The sequence below is a fragment of the Leptinotarsa decemlineata genome, unplaced genomic scaffold, assembly GCF_025532065.1.
Source record: "Leptinotarsa decemlineata unplaced genomic scaffold, Ldec_3_MD MMD2_tig00078363_RagTag_RagTag, whole genome shotgun sequence".
In the NCBI taxonomy this organism is placed as follows: Eukaryota; Metazoa; Arthropoda; class Insecta; order Coleoptera; family Chrysomelidae; genus Leptinotarsa; species Leptinotarsa decemlineata.
Genome location: NW_027412728.1, coordinates 3209905 through 3230857, shown reverse-complemented (window position 1 = coordinate 3230857; position 20953 = coordinate 3209905). Strand labels below are relative to the sequence as shown.

The 20953-nt window shown below is 36.2% G+C and overlaps 1 protein-coding gene across 1 annotated transcript in view; it reads left to right on the top strand.

The window, feature by feature from the left end:
* The window catches only part of Rim (Rab3 interacting molecule), a 355610-nt gene that overhangs the window by 120540 nt on the left and 214117 nt on the right, over window positions 1-20953 (top strand). Inside the window, exon 6 of the mRNA XM_074185890.1 lies at window positions 11996-12209. Coding sequence (XP_074041991.1) covers window positions 11996-12209 — 214 coding nt within the window. The remainder of the gene's footprint in view (window positions 1-11995; window positions 12210-20953) is intronic.

The following is a 20953-nucleotide window of genomic DNA, read 5'->3' as shown; positions in this document are numbered from 1 at the left end:
ATTATTGGTGGGTTCACCGAAATATGACAATGTTCTGCTTTTGTAGTTTTTTGGTGAGAATTAGGTCTGTAATATCTACCTCAAAACCGTTGTTGACCGCGTTTTGTTTGATGAAACTCAGCTCTTTCTGGAAATTACTCTCAGAAAGTGGAATAAAATCAATAGACTGTGAAGTATACTATCGAATGCAACAACTTTATGTTGGTAAGAGTGTGTGGGGAAATTGTGATGTCTGTGTGAGATAGTTTGTGGAAAATTGTAAAAACAATAAACATGAATTTGCAATTTTCCACAAACCATCTTACACGGACATTATCATACATAATTCCCCCACGAACCCTTACCAGCATAAAGTTGCTGCATGCAATGGGTTGGGTTGGGTTAGATCTGAAGTGGGTTTATTCGACCCTCCACCGCAACCCGCAAGAATTTGTTGTGGCTCACTCCTATTCACACTCGACCAAATAAACCTAGCTTCTTAACAAGCCGATTAGTTTGTATGGTGAGTGATCTTTCTGGTCAGATAGTTAGAGTATGGCTCTACCGAACTCTAAAACCCTGATTCGGTCCCCAGCGGGGCAGGCACAACGTATATACTCTGCTGTTTCATCATTTTCCAAACAGAGGCGACACACACTGTCTTCCAACAGTTCGAGTCTCTGCATATGATGATTCAAATGACAGTGACATGTAAGAATGCCTGTTAGACATCATAGTACATCCCTACTATAGTCCAACAATTGTTTGGTATCAAGCTTCGAACGGTGAATAAACTTTTTGGAGTGAGCCAATCCTGGAAGATTCTGCCAGAAGCCCATAAATCTTCTTGCCATCCAGGTGTTCAATGTTTGTTTAGTAAAGCCTAAAGCGATGTCAATGACAGGTTCTGATTCGATGAACTGCTTGCGCATCCTCCTTTGCGAGGGAGTCATCAGCTTCATTGCCTTCCAGGCCAGTATGACCAGGATTCCAGACCAAAGACAATCTGTTAAGTCGTCCTATCGAGGAGAGTTGTTTTTGGCAATTTGCTACCAATTTAGACGTTGCTCGGTAGTAGCCAAGAGCTTCCAACGCCGCTTGACTGTCCGAGAATATTTTAATTGACTTGTGTATGAGGTTCGATTTTTCCAATCTCTCCGCACACAATTCAGTAGCATTAATTTCCGCTTGAAATACAATCGCATAAGTTCCTAGGCAGGTAGATAACTCTGTCTTGGGTCTGCGACTGAAAATACCTGCACCGGAACCTGGAGGTGTTTTTGATCCATCTGTGAACCAACAACTATCTGCTCTTAATATTTTCTTCTCCCGCTGCATCCAATAGTATACTGCACATACTATTGAATATTCCCCTGTCGACAATGCGATTGCCTTTACTCTTGCCGTGCCCTTTAACCCACCTCAGGATAATGTTATTATCTATCGAGGCTTTGGCTAAATCTTGGTGGCACTCTAGTACAAGCCCTGAGGTAACACGCTGTCTGTTCAATGCTAATAGTGCTTGTCTGCTATCAGTGCAGATTGTTATGTTTTTACAGGAAATTCCTTTCTTGGTTATTTCTTTGGTGGCGATTGAGATACCAGCCAGTTCTGTTTGGACCACGCTGGTATTTCTTCCCATTCCCCACTTAATCCTTAGGCTCAGTGACCTGGAGTACACTCCACATCCCGAGCCTTCTTTGATCTTTGAGCCGTCTGTATAAATCCGTATTGCATTTGTAGCATCCGACTCTGCGTTCTGCTTAATTTGTATTTTGTAGGGTTTATTAAACACAAACTTGGGTTCTATTGCATCACTTGTTGCCTGCAGCAGAGGTTGCGCAGTGAGCGCTTCCCGCCATAGGCCCAGCCTCAATTCCTACTTCGACGTTTACACCAGCCGTGCGCAATCGTACCATGGCCTTTAATGCAACCTTCTTAACATACAGATTCAGAGGTGTCAGACCCGTGATTAACTCCATTGCCGCGGTTGGTGTTGTTCTCACGGCTCCTGTGATGTTTAAACAAGCCAGTCGCTGTATTTGATATAATTTTTGGATGGCCGTTGCTTGTAGAACTTTCGGTCCCCATGCAATGGCTCCATACGTTAACATAGGTCTTATTATTGCAGTGTAGATCCAGGTGACCACATGGGGTGAAAGACTCCATGCGCGTCCCACTATCTTTCGACATTGCTCATAAGTCACGTATGCTCTTTTTGCTCTACTCTGTAGATGAGAGAGTTCCATGTTAGCTTCTTGTCGAGGATAGTACCAAGGTATTTCACCTCTTCAGAGAAGTATAGTTTGCTTTTGAAGATTTCGGCAGGTTTTAAGCCCGTTAAACTTCTTTTCCTGGTGAAAAGTACCATCTCAGTCTTCTTGGGATTGATCGACAGTGAGTGTTCCTTACACCATGTTTCTATTAATTTGAGCCCATCCTGCGCTCTATCGCACAGTGTGTTTACAAATTTGCCGGTCTGCAAGATAACTATGTCACCTGCGTATGCAATTGTGTAGAATTCATTTTTGTTAAGGTGATTAATTAGGGTATCCAGAACTATGTTCCAGAGAAGGGGTTTTATCACCCCTTCTCTGGAACATAGTTCTGGATACCCTATAAGGTAGATATTATAGACTCTTAATCTTTTCAAAAAACTACAAAAGCAAGTCATGGATCAGGTCTTCCTAAATACAAGATGCGATAACGTCAGTTATAGGACATTGTCATATTTGGGTCAACCCACCAATAATATTACCCGTTTTTTGACGAAAGTGATTTGTGGCTCTGGCCCAGAACTGTATAATGGCCAAATAGGGAACATAATTTTTCCTAAGAATTGAAGAACATAGAAGCAGATTTGTACATTCAAAGACCAATTCCACATTTGCGAACCACCTTTTAGCAGAAGGATATGAGTTCGATCATGAATACGACATGTATAGAAGAAAAAAGTTTGAACCTCAATCTTTTAGAATGTTCAGAAATCAATAGAGTCAAGAATTCAGTAAATTTAGTGAATGATCGATTAGAATTGAATAACTTCCCGTTACTAAATATATTTTCAAATGTGGAAATTGGGATATAAGCTCAGGTAATTTAATTCATTACAGACTCAGGTACTCGAAATGTAGGTACTTCAAATTGTAAAATTAGGTAAATTGAACATTGAATACATAGAATATAGTTGGTAAAGACACGCCCAAAGAAGCCATTGTGTAACGAAACACGTGTTGCGTTTTGAAACTGTTTAGTGAAAATCTCACAATAAAGTGTTTTTTGAATACGATAGCTGAAGTATTTGAAATCAATTTCTGTCTATGTGGAACTGCTATCAAAGACAAAGCAAATGACCATATTTACTGTATTAACAACCCTGTCGTTGAAAGAAACATCACACATTTGTACAAAAATTCAATAATAATAATAATAATATTAATAATACTCGAGGGTATAACTGTGGCACCCCCGGAAACCGGAGAACAAGGTCACCAATCTGTTTTATGTGGATGATATTGAACTTTATGCCTCTGGAGAGAAGGATCTTCATCAGTCCTTGGGGGTGGTGGAAGAGTACACGCTTGCTATCGTTATGAAATTCGGGATAGACAAATGTGCAATGGTCCATCTCAAAAGAGGACGATGCGGGGACTACGGAAAGGATGTGCAGCTCGTAAATGGAAGCATCCTACACCATCTGGATGCCGGAGAGACGTATACTCACCTCGGGGTGGAACGACGCCACTCACAAGAGGTAACAGCACTGAAAAACTCTCTCCGCGGCAAATATCAGCACAAACTTCGACAGATCTGGTCATCGGAACTGTCGGGAAAGAACAAAGTTGCTGCAATAAATATGCTTGACGTTTCAATCTTACTCTACTCTTTAGGAGTAGTGAAGTGGACTCGGGAGGAGCTGTATCAACTCGCCGTGAAGACCCGAAAAATGATGCATCCCTATAAGAGTTTGCATCCCAAATCGTCCGTTTCACGGTTGTACTTCCCCCGACAACAGGAAGGCCATGGACTTTTGAGTCTGGAGTGTCTACATGAGAGAATGGTACTGGATACAGCCTGTAAAGTCGTCAGGAGTTCGGATCCCCTTCTCTGCATGGTCCGTGACCATGAGAGAGCAGGAGCATTTTTCTTTAGGACAGCTGCCCGAGCAGCTGATGAACTCGGTATAGTTTTCGACTCTGAACGAGGTGGCCACAACTCTGTCACCGAGTTGCAAAAAGCAAAAAGCTCAGATAAAAACTGCAGAGATCATCTTACTTCTGCGGAGACAAAAGGATAAGCCAATGCATGAAGTATTTTTTTTTAACATTGAAGACCTTCGCTTATCAAAGCGCCTGATGTTCGCTTTTCTCAGCTCGAGTGTGCTGAAGTTGGAAACTGAGGGGTTCATCATGGCTTGCCAGGATGGTGTCTTCAACACCTTAGTCTACCGCAGTCAGTATAGAGGTTCCTGACACAAGGTGCAGGGCCTGCCGCGAGGCGCCCGAGACCCTAAAACATTTGCTATCAGCATGTCCAGCATATGCGGTCTTGGCCTATATCCATTGACATGACGCGGCCCTAAGAGGAGTGCTATATCACCATCTACGGTACTCTTACGGTATTGACACTGCGGTATTGCGCAGGGCAACACCGGTATTGACGGTGTTGCCGTGCGCTCCAGGGGATACTGAATCCGTTGTGGGAATGAGAAGTGCCGAATTTATTGGAACTATTCGTTTCCCACCCTCAGGCTCATGCAAGCTAATAGGCCTGATGTAGTCCTTCTCGACCACCAGACCAAAATGATATTTGTCGTGGAGTTTTCAGCTCCTGGCGAGACAAATATTGTCAGAAAAGAGGAGGAAAACTGATAAAATATCGAGATTTTCTCTTCAAACACCGCAGACTCTATCCAGATCACTCTGTCAAGATGGTTGTTTTGATTATTGGAGTCCTTGGTGGAATGATGCCCTCCCTACTCTCGAATCTTAAAATCATACCGGCTTGCCGCACTTAGGCAGAGATGCACAAGGCTGTAATAAATCAAGGCAGATATTTCTCCTTCACCCAACCAGGCCTTAGTTTCTACTCACTATTTATTTCAAAGTTGACTCTATACCGGGGTTTGCTTTTACTCTAGGAGTGATGCCACCCCTTTTCATGGGATGAAAAATGTTTCATAAAATTTTTCTGAGAGGCAATAAATTTCGATTATTCGGTTTCTTGCGATTAACTCAAAAATAACGTTTGTTTGAAAGTGGTTGACAATGTTGCGTGGTGTATTTCATCAGTTCGGACTTCCATTGTCCAATTCATTATAGATTGATTTGAAATTCCTGGAAGAAACTGTGAAAAATTAATAAGATTAACCGAAAAATAACAATATTATTGAATGAAAAACTGAATATCACAAATAAATAACATACAAGCAACAACCGAAGACGATTGTGGATAATAACAATCAAAATGTCGTGATTTGGAATCTTTTAATTTTTAATTTTCATTTCTTGTTGACAATATTTTTAATTTTCAGCTTGTATTATTATTTCAATTTTTTTATTTTTATTTTTTGGTTGTTGCTTGTAATTTCCAGTTTTTCTTTCGATAAAATTGTTATTTTTCGGTTAATCTTTTTAATTTTTAACAGTTTCTTTCAGGGATTTCAAATCAATTTATATTAAACTAGACGATGGAAGTCCGAACTGATGAAATAACACAAAAATAATTTTATCAAATAAAAAAATCTTGATAAAAATATACCTTATGAAAAAACAGAAATATCTTTTTTGAAGTGATTGAATTAACCTTATAGCGACAAATGTGAAATTATCACCTCAATTGCATATAATCGTTTCTACTTCACACTCTATTAATGTAAAAGCGTCTAGAGTCTACACGCTTTTACGGTTTAACATGTTGTTTTGAAAATAATGCGCTTGAAGTGAAAAACGCAATTTTGTGATAAGTATTACTGAAAATTGCATTTTCTTCTGAATGTCTCAAATATCACCAATTGGAACATTGATGAATACATGCCATAGCTATATTTTGGGTACAATCAATAGTAGCACTTTAACACTTTTTGGTCAACAAAAATGAGTTTTTTTTAGTAATTCAAAAAAAACTCAATGAGTTTCGTGCTAAAATGGTTACTTCACTTCGAAACTTTCAATTCTGGTGTTTAAAGAATGAGAAACAATCTTCAACAAACTATTAATCCATTTGTATGTGGTCTACACCATGTACCCACCATTCTTTTTGTTTTTATATAAGGACATTATTTTCCTGAAATTATATTTTTGATAGAACAGTGGATTTTTTCGTGAAAAAATTGATACTTTCACATGCGAATAAGTCGATTAGAAGTACAGACTTCCAAAAAAATTCATTGAACAAAAGTTGTTTAGCATTAGTCAATATAACTGTTTCCGTACTTATTTGCAATTAATTCACTCCAGGGTGAATGCGATCAACACGATCAACTTTGAAAGTTATTGAATAGTGAAATATGTGAAATGAAAATTGACGTGACTAGTATTTATTACCGTCTCTGATACCTCTTCAGTATCAAACACAGCCTTATACTCTAGAAAACACTGATTTCTCAAACAAATGAGCTAATTCATAATTGATGAAGGTCAAAGCTCAACTAATGCTTTGAATTGCACCAAATTTCATTATCGAAATTTTATAATAGAAGAAGAATATTTTAGTTGCATTACGCCATGCACAATGGAAACTTCAGTCAAGTTTTTTTTTCAGTCGTATATTTGTATTCTTTGGGTACCCGATGTACAGGGTGATTCATAAGACATGATCCAAATTGCAGGATGTGATAGAGGAGGTAATTTCTGATAAAAGAGTTCATTGAACAATAGGTCCTATTCTTCGCTGTTTTTGAAAGACTTTTATTTCTGTGAGACATTTCTAATGACCGGGTTTGTTGATCTTTTATTTGCAGTATATCTATAGAAATTTTGCGATTTTCAGAAAATTGTCAGAAATCATTCTTTTTAAAATCCCTGTTCTTCAAAAACCGGTAATAATTAAAATTATATCTCCAGACAACCCAGTCGAAAAATTCACCCTTTTTAATGAAAACTATTTGATTTTTTGCTGATTAAAATAACATTTTACTGTATGCAAAGTATTTTGGTACTCAAGTTCCTCAGTGCAATCTGTATTTCTGGTCAATAATATGTTAATTTCTCACTTGGAATATTCAATTATGTCAAATAAAATCGGTGACTTCTGATATGTTGAATAATGTTAGAAGACAGTTTTATTTGAGACTAGTACTATGTTGCTGTATCGCTGCTGTTCCAATGTTTTGACAGATTCAGAATCAACGAACTTAGGCGTGCGCAGCGTTATAGAACAGTGCTTTCAAAAAATTGTTCTACAGCGCCATCTAGTGGCGAGTTACAGAAAAATTGATAGCTTAAAAACCTACTCTATGAAAAATTACTCATACATGTCAAGTTTAATCACGATCGGTTGAGCGATGTAAAAGTTTATCACTTACCAACCAACCAACCAACCAACAAACATCCATTTTTATACAGGGTGTCCCTGGACTTCCTCTTTTCCTCTCGGGAATGTATAGATGGGGTCAAAATATCACCAGTACTTCATATAACTTTTTTTCCTAAAATCCTTCATTACCAAGTAACGGGCCCTCGAAGTTACAAAATGAAAAATGTTTTTCTTTGATAACTTTTCAAGTGAATATTCAAAATCATCCAAATTTTGGTAATTGACTAAACAAATGAATTCCTTCGATGAGCTTTCATGCAGGAGTCAGTTGTTTTGCTACAAAGTCAGGAACGGACTACCCCCGATGGTCCACACCCCAAAACTTTGAAATGACAGATATTTTTCGATATTTTTCAATAAATTGAGGTTACTTGGACAATTTTATGAATAAAAGTACTCGTGTGGAAAGTCGATCGGAGCAACGAGTCTTGATAAAAATGTAGTTTCACTCGATGACATCAAACCCGCTCGTCCACCATTATTTGAAATGAATAATTATCAAAGCAGAAATAATAATGATAACGTTAATTCAACAACATTTATCCTGAGATGTCTACCATTATTCGAAAATATTAGTTTTTAAGGAAAATGGAAATGATAGGTAAAATGTTCATAACGAATTTTTATAATGCAAACACGTTTAACTAACGAAACTAAAGAGCCTCAAGAGCAAACAGAAATGAAAAATCCGCTACAGAAACTGCTCGATATGACCACCTTCTCTCTCTATACATTTTCTTAGTCTGCGAAGACACCCTCTCTGTACTTGAAATAGCATTCCAGGGTCGTTTCGTATGGCTTCACAATGTAATGTTATTCTATTCAACAATGCATCTCTTGTGTGAATAGGTGTAGCGTAAACAAGGCTTTTTAGATGCCCCCACAGAAAGAAATCCAATGGATTTAAATCCGGAGACCGCGATGGCCATGAATATGGCCCACCTCTACCAATCCATCTATTGTGGAAAATATGGTTCAGATGGTCACGCACAATCAAACTAAAATGAGGAGGAGCGCCATCATGCATAAATCACATATCTCTTCGGGTTTGCAATGGAACATGTTCCAAAAGTCCATTCAAATCATTCTGAATGAACTCCAAATAACGTTCTCCATTCAATCGGTCCTGTAGAACGAATGGTCCTATAAGATGGTTTCCTATGATACCAGCCCAAACATTCACGTTGAATTTTCGTTGGTGTTTGGTTTGCAATATCCCATGGGGATTTTCTTCGGCCCATATATGGAGATTATGAGAGTTGATAACTCCATCTCTACTGAAACCTGCTTCATCAGTGAATGAAACTCGATTAATAAAAGTCATATCCTCTCTTTGCCTATCCATGAACCAATTGGCATATTCCAGTCGTGCTGGAAAATCTTGAGGTGTCATGGCATGTACCTTCTGGATGTGAAATGGGTGGAGCAGTTGTTCGCTAATTATTCTATGAATAGTGGACTTGGATGTATAGAACTGTTCTGATAGATTTCTGATGCTCATTGAAGGATCATCAGCGACGGCTTCCAAAATATTTTCCTCCAATACAACGGTACGTACAGTCCTAGGAGCGCCCTCACCACCTCGTTTTGGCAAAACTGTACCTACAATAATATCGAAATAAAACAACGTGCTCAAATTAATTATCAATTATTACATACCTGTCTTCCTCAAGCTGCGATCGACACGCTCGAATGTTTCTCTTGACGGTACCGTTCGATTGGGAAAATGCTCAGAATACAGACGACGAGCTTCTGCAGCATTACAAAATGCTCGTCCATAAAATACATGCATATCTGCATATTCATTGAATGTAAACTGTTCGGCCATATCAAAAAAATTCAAAATATCCTATAGAATATTGACAATACAATGATAGTCATATGACAACGCACCACTCAACAAAACAAAATCGCATTCCAGTTTCTCATTTTTTATCAAAACTTTCTAAAAGGTTTTTTTGTCAACATCTGTGAGAGAAATATTATTCCCTGGAGATTTTTCACCTGATCATGTGCAGCCGTTTTTGTAGTTCATTCGTTTGCTTTTTATTAGTATAGTAAATATTTTTTCCGATGTGCGTTTTTTCAGCTAAATTTAGATTCGTGTTAAAGAATTTCTCCCATAAAATTATAATTATCAGTGAAACTCCTCAACAGTTTAGCTGTGAAGAAGAATTTGAAACATTCGAATGTTGAGTTTCATGAGATTCAGATAACTGATCAACACGAAACGTGATTATTCCACACGTATTATGTACATACAAAATATGGAATGAATTCGATATTTCATAGTAGAGTAGCTTGTTAGTTTAAAAACACCACGAATCTACAGAACTTGATATTTCTTTTGAAAAAATATCTGCTATCACAATTGTGACTTAAACTTCCATATAGGTACTGTACTTTTTGTTTACGACTTCATTTTAGCATACTTTGTATTATTCCTGTTATAAATTTTGTTGAATTAACGTTATCATTATTATTTCTGCTTTGATAGTTATTCATTTCAAATAATGGTGGACGAGCGGTTTGATGTCGTCGAGTAGAACTACATTTTTATCAAGACTCGTTGCTCCGATCGACTTTCCACACGAGTACTTTTATTCATAAAATTGTCCAAGTAACCTTATTTTGTTGAAAAATATTGAAAAATATCTGTCATTTCAAAGTTTTGGGGTGTGGACCATCGGGGGTAGTCTGTTCCTGACTTTGTAGCAAAACAACTGACTCCTGCATGAAAGCTCATCGACGGAATTCATTTGTTTAGTCAATTACCAAAATTTGGATGATTTTGAATATTCACTTGAAAAGTTATCAAAGAAAAACATTTTTCATTTTGTAACTTCGAGGGCCCGTAACTTGGTTACGAAGACTTTTAGGAAAAAAAGTTACATGAAGTACTGGTGATATTTTGACCCCATCTATACATTCCCGAGAGGAAAAGAGGAAGTCCAGGGACACCCTGTATAGTAGATTAGGATGTTACCAAGACGTTCGTGGTGAACATTTTGAACATCTACTTTGTTAACATCCATAGTTCTTTCTCGTATTCTACATTTCATTACGTTTTGCATTACATTTTAGTTTTCGAGTGTATTTTATCGAATTTTGGTAACCACATGATATCGATTTATTTCATCTTGATTGTTGCAATAAACTTGAAAGCGATACCATTTTTGAATGAAAAATGAAGAGACTTTTCAAAGATCGAAGGAGGTTGAAGGTAGGGGTGGCATTTTTACGTTGAAGAAAGTCAAATTATAATTTGTATTTGATGTGTTTCGGGATTTTTTCAAATGTAAACAGTAAGCAAAATAATGAATTTATTCCATTTGGCTTTCACACACTGTACCTTTATCATTGGACGAGATAACATGATATGCCATCTTCAAGTGCATGTTTGGCTACAGCTGATTTGTTGTTCTTTTTTGTTCGGAGAGCTGGGTACTTATCGTTTTTTTTTCGTGGTTGCAATGTGGACCTACCCTCAACTACAAGGCATCGGGTGTATCCCCATCCTGTAAAAGGCTCTCTGGGGTCCTTGGTCGATCTTAGACTCTCTATGACTATCAAACATAACAAAAATAAAAATGACTTGAAAACCGTGGGGAACCAAAAATCGTGTCATATGAACTTTTTGTATCAGGTCTAATCTCCTCTACCCCTTTCAGTTTGAACCTTGACTTCTGAGACACCCTGTGTATGATTGGAACTAGCACTCATAAGAAGTAGGCAAACCGCAAACACATGTTTCTGCCTACCTTTCTTCAGTACAGTAGAGCCAATTGTAAAATCATTGAAAATAATAAACCTCATCAAGAATGTTAGCAGACAGATTATCACGCAGAACATATGCCTTAGAATTTTTGTCAACCGCACAAAAGAGTTGTCCATCGCATACTGTGAAACGTTGGTTCTTATCAAATTATTCTTTGAGAAACTTATTCAAGTTGTTATTCGCCTTGTACCATTTGTACCTCAAAACCTGAGAGAGAGATGAAATAACCTCCCCAAAATACCAAAGTGAATATTACTGGAGTTTCTTTTCCAACACCAAACCATTATTTCAACACTTCGACACGTGTTTCGATGACCAAGTGATTATCTTCAAGATGGAGGTCATATTGATCTTCCTCTTGAAGATAATCACTTGGTGATCGAAACACGTGTCGAGGTGTTAATATAACGGTTTAGTGTTGGGAAAGAAACTCCAGTAATATTTATTACTGCACCAAAGGTTCACAAGAAAATACCGAAGTAATAATGTCAATGAAAAAAATCAAAATTCATCATTTATTTCATTGAACATGCATGCTCTACTGGTTTCAACTTTGCTATCAGTTTCACATGGATGTAATAGATTGGTGTGATGACTTTCCGGTTCAAAGGAACTTGGCATGCCAATAGAACTCGCTTATTCAGTTTTGTAAATGTAGTTTTTTACGTTATCAATTTTCACTCAAAACATTTCCAAACATAGCACCCACTATCATGGCAAGTTTCAACGGATGGCACAAAAATGATCGGACACATGATATTGAGAAGAAACTCTAGAGAATCAATGGGATCAGGTGCTGCCATTTTAGGATTGAAAGTGATTGGCGGAAAACTTTTGGAGAATGGAATGACAGGGGCTGTCATTGAAAAGGTTAAGAAAGGAAGTATTGCAGACATCGAAGGACAACTCAAACCTGGTTAGTATTAGGGGCTTCTATCATATCGTTGTTATTATGTGAAATATCTGAAATATGAAAGGAACCTGAAAAAACAGAATATTTTAGAAAAAAACTTGCTCCTGAAACTAAAAATGAAGTGTCGCTTCCACGTGCCTTTACTGACAAAGATACTTGAACAAAAACATCATTTTCAATCGAATAAATGTGAAAATATCTTTGTTTGAAAATTATCAATTTTGATTTTCCAAATTTTCATTGTTTTTCGAAACCATTACGAAAGTAAAAATATAAATGAAGCATTTAACAAAATAAAATTTCATTGTCAACAGCTATAAAATAATACTTCATTCAACTTTCAACTCCTGTTGTACATGTAATAATGAAAATAATTTCAATTGCTGAATATTGATATGAACTCTTTGTTCTCATTGTTGTGTTTGTTTTTCCAAAGAAAGAAAGAAAGCGAATGATTCAATGCAAAGAAATAACTATCAGACATAAACTGGAAGATTCCCGTATTTCTTGTATGAAGATGGATAAGAAGATGGATAAATACCTTTCCTTTCCAAAAACCATTCTTTCTTTACCCCTTTCAATTTAAACAAGATTCGAATGGCTGAGATTGAATGAAACAAACGATTGAATGATGTTATACATGACATCATGACATTATACGATGACATATTGTCATCGATGACATGAGTGGATTCAACCAATTCGTGATATAAAGTTGTAATTTTATGAATAAATTGGGTGCTTCATCTTGTGATATTATCCAGAGGCAATGAGGCATGTGTCTCCTTTCGAAACATCATATGTCCGCCATTTTATTCTATGACACAAACCTCTCAGAATTGAAAGGAGACTTTAGAGAGATAAAAAATAAACACACTTCAGGAATTGACGACATCTCCTTGAATATTTTCGAAAATCTACCAGACAATGCTTCATCAGTACTAGTTTACATAATAAATATCTCATATATATTTATAAAATTATTACAATGTGTTAAAACAACGATAAAAATAAAATAAATACAACAATAAAAAAATAAATTGGCGCTCCGGGGCGACTTCATTGATTCCATACTTGTGTTTGCGGTAGTATAGTTGATGAGAAAGGTACACATGGTTTGAATTGCAGGAGAAGTGCAGGGCGTACATCTCGACATCACCAAGTGAACGACATATTGAAACGAGCTATGTTGTCAGCGGATGTTCCTGCAATTCTGGAATCCTTAGGTACCAGTAGAGATGATGGTAAACGACCAGATGGTATGTCTCTCATATCATGGAAATACGGTAAACCTGTGGTATGGGACTTTACTTGCGTCGACACGGTCGCGGCTTCCCATCTAGCCGAAAGTTCCAAGTCTGCTGGAACTGCAGCATTGTCTGGCGAGAAATTGAAAAGGAAAAAATACCAAAATCTTGGAAACAATTATCTGTTTCATCCAGTAGCGGTTGAAACTATTGGTGTTTATGGCCCAGAATCGTTTATGAACTCGGAAGGAGAATAGGCCAAGCAACGAAAGATCACCGTTCTACCTCTTTTTTGATAGAAAGAATTAGTATTGCTATTCAACGTGGCAATGCTGCTTCAGTACTTGGAACTATTCCTCCTTCACATAATTTTGATGAGATCATGCATTGCCCTAATTTCAGTACGGAACTGAAACCTCTTCGAAACAAGCCGAGATATGTGGATATTTATCAGTCTCCTATCAAGGTTGATTCACAAGTGATTGATCCACCTTCTTTTTTTTCAGTGCGGTCAGTGGACTCAGGTCATTCTTGGCCCCAAAAAATGAGTTGCATTCCTCGTAGAACTGGTACCATTTCAGTGGAAGCGCTTCTTGAAGCAAGAGCCGAATCGATCCCTCTACGAAACCCTTTTTCACTTGGAAGGATCGATCGCAGCTTGAGAGATGGTTCTTATGGAGATTCTGTGAAACGTGTTCTTCATTACGAATCAATAGAGAGTTGTCCTGAAAATCTAGAGAAGAAAATTGTATTGGATAATTTAGGAAACACTTGCTGGAAAAATCCTCACTTGTTTACTTCGTGGTAAATGTTCAAGAAGTACTGAAAACTTATGTGAATTTCTGGAACTTCATCTAGCTTTTCCTAATACGACTAATTACCAGTCCGTGCAAAGCTTATTGTTGAATCATCTGAAAATGGAATTTTTAACAGGTAATGATCGACTGTATTGTCAAACATGCGCCAAACTAACTGACTGTTATAAGGAAACAAGTATAGCTGAGGCACCAGTCAATCTAATAATAACACTGATGATTTTCAAACAAGACTCAACCTCTAATGGAAGCAAGAACCTCTTTGGAAGGTTCGAAATAGATGAACATTTCAACCTAGCAGACCACTGTTATAATACTCATGCAGTCATTGTTCACTGTGGTTCTGGCGTTGAATTTGGTCATTATTACTGACTGGTTTAAGTTTGACGATAGTCGTTCACGAAGTGTTCTGGCGATGCATTGAATTTATTGGAGCCTCTGGAGACACCCTACATTTTGTTTTATGAGAGAGAGGACATTGTTGGATCAAGATCTTCAGATGATGTGGTGCTGCAGGTTTGTCCAGGTTTTCCTGCAGCTGAAAAAGCAAATGCGCCACTGGAATCAATATCTCATATAAAGGAGTTTTTCCAAATTTTCTCAAAACGTCTATTGTTATTCCTCTCCATAAAGGTGAAGATATTGACATCTCTTCTAACTTCCGACCTATCTCTTTAATAACAACACTTGCAAAGATTATAGAAAAACTAGTCAAGAGAAGACTAGTTAATTTTCTCGAGAGAAACCAGATATTAAACAAATGTTAGTTTGGATTCCAGAGTAGAAAAAACACTCATGATGCCATTTTTTCATTATTGTACAGTCTATATAACAAATTGAATCAAAGAGAGATTGCAGCTGCTGTGTTCTGTGACATATCGAAAGCGTTTGACTGTGTTAATCATGATACACTGCTTCGGAAATTACAACAGTATGGTATAAGAGGTGTAAGTCTCAATTGGTTTGAATCTTATTTATCTGAGCGTAGTCAAATTGTTAAAACGACTAATTATTCTGAGGAAGGAAAAATAAACTGTGGAGTTCCACAAGGCTCAGTCCTAGGTCCACTATCATTTCTTTTGTATATAAATGATCTGACATCTATTGATATTAAAGGAGAGTTCACACTATTCGCTGACGACACTACAATTTTATGGCATGATCAAAATCCCTCTGAACTTGAAACAGTAATAAATCATGATATTAGCAATATAAAAAGATGGTGTGACGCAAATCTTCTCAGTTTTAATATCTCTAAAACGAACGTACTTTGCTTCAAATGTTTCATCAGCAATTTACAAATTGACAACATCTTTGTTGAGAATAAACTATCAACCAAATTTCTGAGACTATCCATTGACACTGACTTGAAATTTGAAGACCATATCAAGAGTCTCAAATCAAAGTTATCCTCAGGGTCTTATGCTGTGAGGCTGACATCTTATGAGTTGGGATTTGCTGCTGCCAAAGTAACATATCACTCTCTCATAGAATCTCATCTACGATATGGAATTCCTTTCTGGGGTGCTTGTACTCTGACAACACTGCAATCAATTTTAGTTTTACAGAAAAGAGCTGTACGTTTTCTATGTAAAGCAAAACCACGAGATTCTTGCAGACCACTGTTTATGGAAAAGAAAATCCTCACTGTAATATCTATTTTTATTATTGAAACTATATGTCTCATAGCAAAACATCAAAATCGATTTTCAATTAACACAAACGCCACTCGACAAAAAAAACGACTTCAATTTGCCCATTCCGAAATATTCCCTCATTAAAGACTCTTTCATTTATAATGGTTTGAAAATGTTCGATCACCTACCATCAAATCTGAAATTTGCATGCAATAACGTAAACTTTAGGAAAGTTTTGAAGGATTTTTTTTCGAGAGAGACTATTATAGTTTATCAGAGTACTATCAAGATAGTTTTTGATTCGACTTGTGGCTGACTCGTTTTATGTAATTAATATTGAAAACTTTCCAAATAAACTGTTATTGGCTATATTCGTGCAAGTGATGTATTTGTTATTCTTTTTCTTTGTACATATGTTCAATAACTACCTGAAATTTTACTCAACAACCACCTGCCAATGTATATTGTTTTATAGTGTTTAGTTTTCGAGTATTTATAATTTGACAAGTAGCGATAGCTACTATGTGTGAATTTGTTTCTCAAATTATTTCAACAAAGCTTTGTCAATAAGATGTTAATCTTCAGACACTAAAGCATATTTTGACTTTGACTTGACTTGGACTTTGAGAATGATAGTGTTTCATGTAAGCGAAATTTCACCTATTTCATATACTATACAGGCTGATTCACGGTGGATGGCACATTAGACGTTTCTGGTGAACCAGACAACGGATCACTTTGAAAATTTAATGGAGGGCATATTCGGACATTCTCTAGCCAATTAAATATTTTCGACAATGCGGTGTTGCCGCTTCTATTAGAAAGCAGTAGCAACTTTGATTTTTCAAATGGAACACTCTGTATATAATATTATTTTTGGAATCTTTAACAATTGTCCGACAACTTTTCTTGATATTTCCCTATACCTATCTGTTACCGTTTTCGAAATAAAAATTAATTTCAATTTTTTTCTTCGAAAATCATGACTTCTAAAAATGCCGATATCTTTTAGTTAAGAAGTACTATGATATCGAAATTTGGTATGGAGTTAGGTGATACTTGGACACTTCCCACACGTCAGCCTAATCTCCGTTACTTCAATACAGGGTGGTAAAAAATACAGTTTTTTCGTTTGCTTGAAAAAGTTGCTGAAATTTGATTATTTTAAATGAAACACCCTGTATATTATTGAAAATTCGGAAAGCTGCTGAAATTTGCTTCTTTTCTATGTATATCATACCTATACCTAACTAGTCAAGTTTCGGACTTATGAACATTTATTTGTGAAAATGTCCCTTCAGAATGGTATTTCCATTCGGTATTTGGTAAGCAGGCCATGATTACTATTTGACAGTAGCGTTGTGACATTCTCCTAATAATATCGACATTTTCGTCACTTCAGAAGTTGCAAATACCTTCAAAACGATGGAACAAAACTATTCAAACGAAGTTCTTATGAATTTGTTTATTATTTTTGGACAGTGTGACAAAATTATCAGCAGAACATGTAGAAAGTTCAATGAAATGTATCCGAATCTACCGCCAATGAACCTCAAGAAATTTATACGAATTCAGAACAATTTCAATATGTTTGGATAAACTTTAAAAAAGCACCAAGAAACTTGAAATTGAAAATATTGATATGAATAATTATAAAAAAGTAAAACAATCATGTGGAATATTTCAAAATATGTTCGACTCGCTGGCCGTTCACTTCCAAGCACTTTAAAATGCGGGTGTTGACTGCTTTCGTGGTGGCAGATCTGATTTCATTGGGATCCAAATCTTCAAATGTTTGGGCAATCCTTTCTAACAATTCATCTCTCGAACGCACGGGTATTTTGTAAACTTTTTCTTTAAACATTTCCCACAAACAAAAATCTAATGGATTAAGATCGGGTGATCTCGCTGGCCAATTCCATGGTCCCAAGCGCCTCATCCACCGATCGTCAAATAGTCTATCCAGTGCTGCGCTCACTTCTCTTGTGCAATGTGCAGGAGCTCCGTCTAGTTGGTACCAACAGTTTCGATAATCTTTGAGTGGCAGATTATCCACGAAACTGTCTACAGTATTCTCCAAAATATTCAGGTAGCTTCTGGATGTTAATGACTCCTCGTATATCACGTACCTCAATTTGTTGTCCAACATGCAGAATACATTAAAACTAAATTTTTCTTGAAATCCGGCTTCTTTTGTGACGTGAGGATTTTCACTGGACCAATAATGACGATTTTTTCTATTGAAAATCCCTTCTCTCGAAAATTTCGATTCACCAGTCCAAATAATTTTATTTAAAAAAAGTGGATCTTCTTGAATGCGTGTCAACAACATTTCACAAAATTCTACTCTCTGTTGAGGATCTTGAGGCTTCATTGCTTGAATTTTGGTGAATTTATAATCATGCATTTTATGTCTTCGCAAGATTCTTTGAACCGATGAATATTTTATACCCAAATCTTCTTCAGCATTTCTTATCGATGACTCGGGAAATGCGTGAAAATATGCTAAGACATTAATCTAGTTGTCTTCGAAAGTTACGGGTCGAGGCAAGTTTCTTGGTGCTTTTAAAGTTGATCCAAATGCATTGAAATTGTTCTGAATTCGTATAAATTTCTTGAGGTTCATTGGCGGTAGATTCGGATACATTTCATTGAACTTTCTACATGTTCTGCTGATATTTTTGTCACACTGTCCAAAAATAATAAACAAATTCATAAGAACTTCGTTTGAATAGTTTTGTTCCATCGTTTTGAAGGTATTTGCAACTTCTGAAGTGACGAAAATGTCGATATTATTAGGAGAATGTCACAACGCTACTGTCAAATAGTAATCATGGCCTGCTTACCAAATACCGAATGGAAATACCATTCTGAAGGGACATTTTCACAAATAAATGTTCATAAGTCCGAAACTTGACTAGTTAGGTATAGGTATGATATATATAGAAAGAAAGCAAATTTCAGCAGCTTTCCGAATTTTCAATAATATACAGGGTGTTCCATTTAAAATAATCAAATTTCAGCAACTTTTTCAAGCAAACGAAAAAACTGTATTTTTTACCACCCTGTATTGAAGTAACGGAGATTAGGCTGACGTGTGGGAAGTGTCCAAGTATCACCTAACTCCAAACTAAATTTCGATATCATAGTACTTCTTAACTAAAAGATATCGGCATTTTTAAAAGTCATGATTTTCGAAGAAAAAAATTGAAATTAATTTTTATTTCGAAAACGGTAACAGATAGGTATAGGGTAATATCAAGAAAAGTTGTCGGGCAATTGTTGGAGATTCCAAAAATAATATTATATACAGAGTGTTCCATTTGAAAAATCAAAGTTGCTACTGCTTTCTAATAGACGCGGCAACACCGCATTGTCGAAAATATTTTAGTTGGCTAGAGAATGTCCGAATATGCCCTCCATTAAATTTTCAAAGTGATCCGTTGTCTGGTTCATCAGAAACGTCTAATGTGCCATCCACCGTGAATCAGCCTGTATATATTTTTTTAATTTAAAGAAAGTTGCATCAACCCCCAGGGTTATTAGCGACGGCATAATACAAATGATTAAATCAGTATATGATATTCAAAATTAATTCATATAATGTTGAAAAATGTGTATATCTTTGAGGAAAGCTATCGATTGTTCAGTATCACAATGTTCACCAAATAGGTCTTTCATTGTTTGTGGGATGCGATGAGTAAATCTGTCGATGTGATATAGCACGCATTTCATCAGAATGTGTTTAACACTCAGGTCTGTCCCACACACTTCACATCTTGGTTTGTCACCACCTGCTATGAGGTATTCATGTGTAAGGCGGGTATGTCCCAGTCGCAAATGAGTCAGGATAACTTGATGTCTTCTGTTTTTGGGGATATTTTTCCATGGGAGTACTGATGTTTTTACTTCTGCTAGCTCAGAGGTGGAATTGTACTACTGATGTTGCCAATTGTTGAAGATTTCTTGTTTGTAGAAAGATTTCAGGTCAATGTGATTTATTTTGGGTTCACTATAATTCAATGGAATTGAGATGGCTGCTTTCGCCAGTTCATCTGCTCTTCCATTGCCTGGGATGCCCACATGAGATGGGACTCACATGAATCTGATTCCTGCTTGCTTTTGTTTGTGTACATAAAGCTCTTGTTTGATGGAAAGTATAATGGGATTTTGGGTGTTTGATAGATTTATTGCCAGAAGAGCACTCTAGTCTAATCAACAAGTTCAAAAACATGAAAAATAGAGATGAAGGTCCTAAAAATATGAGCGATAGCTCATTCGATTCAGAATCACCTCTAGAAAAATGTTTTCGAAGAATTTTGGTGCAGGTAAGAAATTGCAATTGTTATTAACGAAATAAGATTTAATAAAAATGGTATTTAGTTTTTCATTAATAACTCAAAAAATATAAATATTTAAGCCATTTTGAAAAAAGCTTGTTAAAGAGGAGGAAATTTCCGATAAAAAAATCCTGTTTCCGGAAACTATATCTCCATCATTTATAATTTTAATTTGACGTTGAAAATAGGGTTCCGCGCGGCTGTTACGGCATGCGTGCGCTGCCGCTAAAGAGAGTTTATCAAAAGAAATAATTTTTTTATACGATCATACGATCCTGCGATGAAAGTTCATAAAAATTTATCGATTTGTTAATTATGATTTTTCATAACTATTGCAAAATGAAATATCTAAAATTGTTGATAAACATTTTTTTTCAATTGATATTTAGCTATATAGATATAGATATTTTTACGTGATTTGTTTATTTAATTGTTTTAAACAAATAGAGAAATTCAATATTTTGAAAAAATGTTTTTTGATTGTTTGTTGTCTAGAGATAATTATGATTTCTGAAAAAAATATTTTTCCCAAATTCAATTTTTAATTGTTTAAAATCGATTTTTTTATATTACGATTGTTTGAATAATTAGTTAGGAAATAATTTTGCGTTCGAAAATCATTATTCACACTTTCAAATAGTTAGGCAAAAAAACAATTTTTTCAATTGATTATTTAATTGTTTATCAGTTCAACAATTTTTTGTAAAA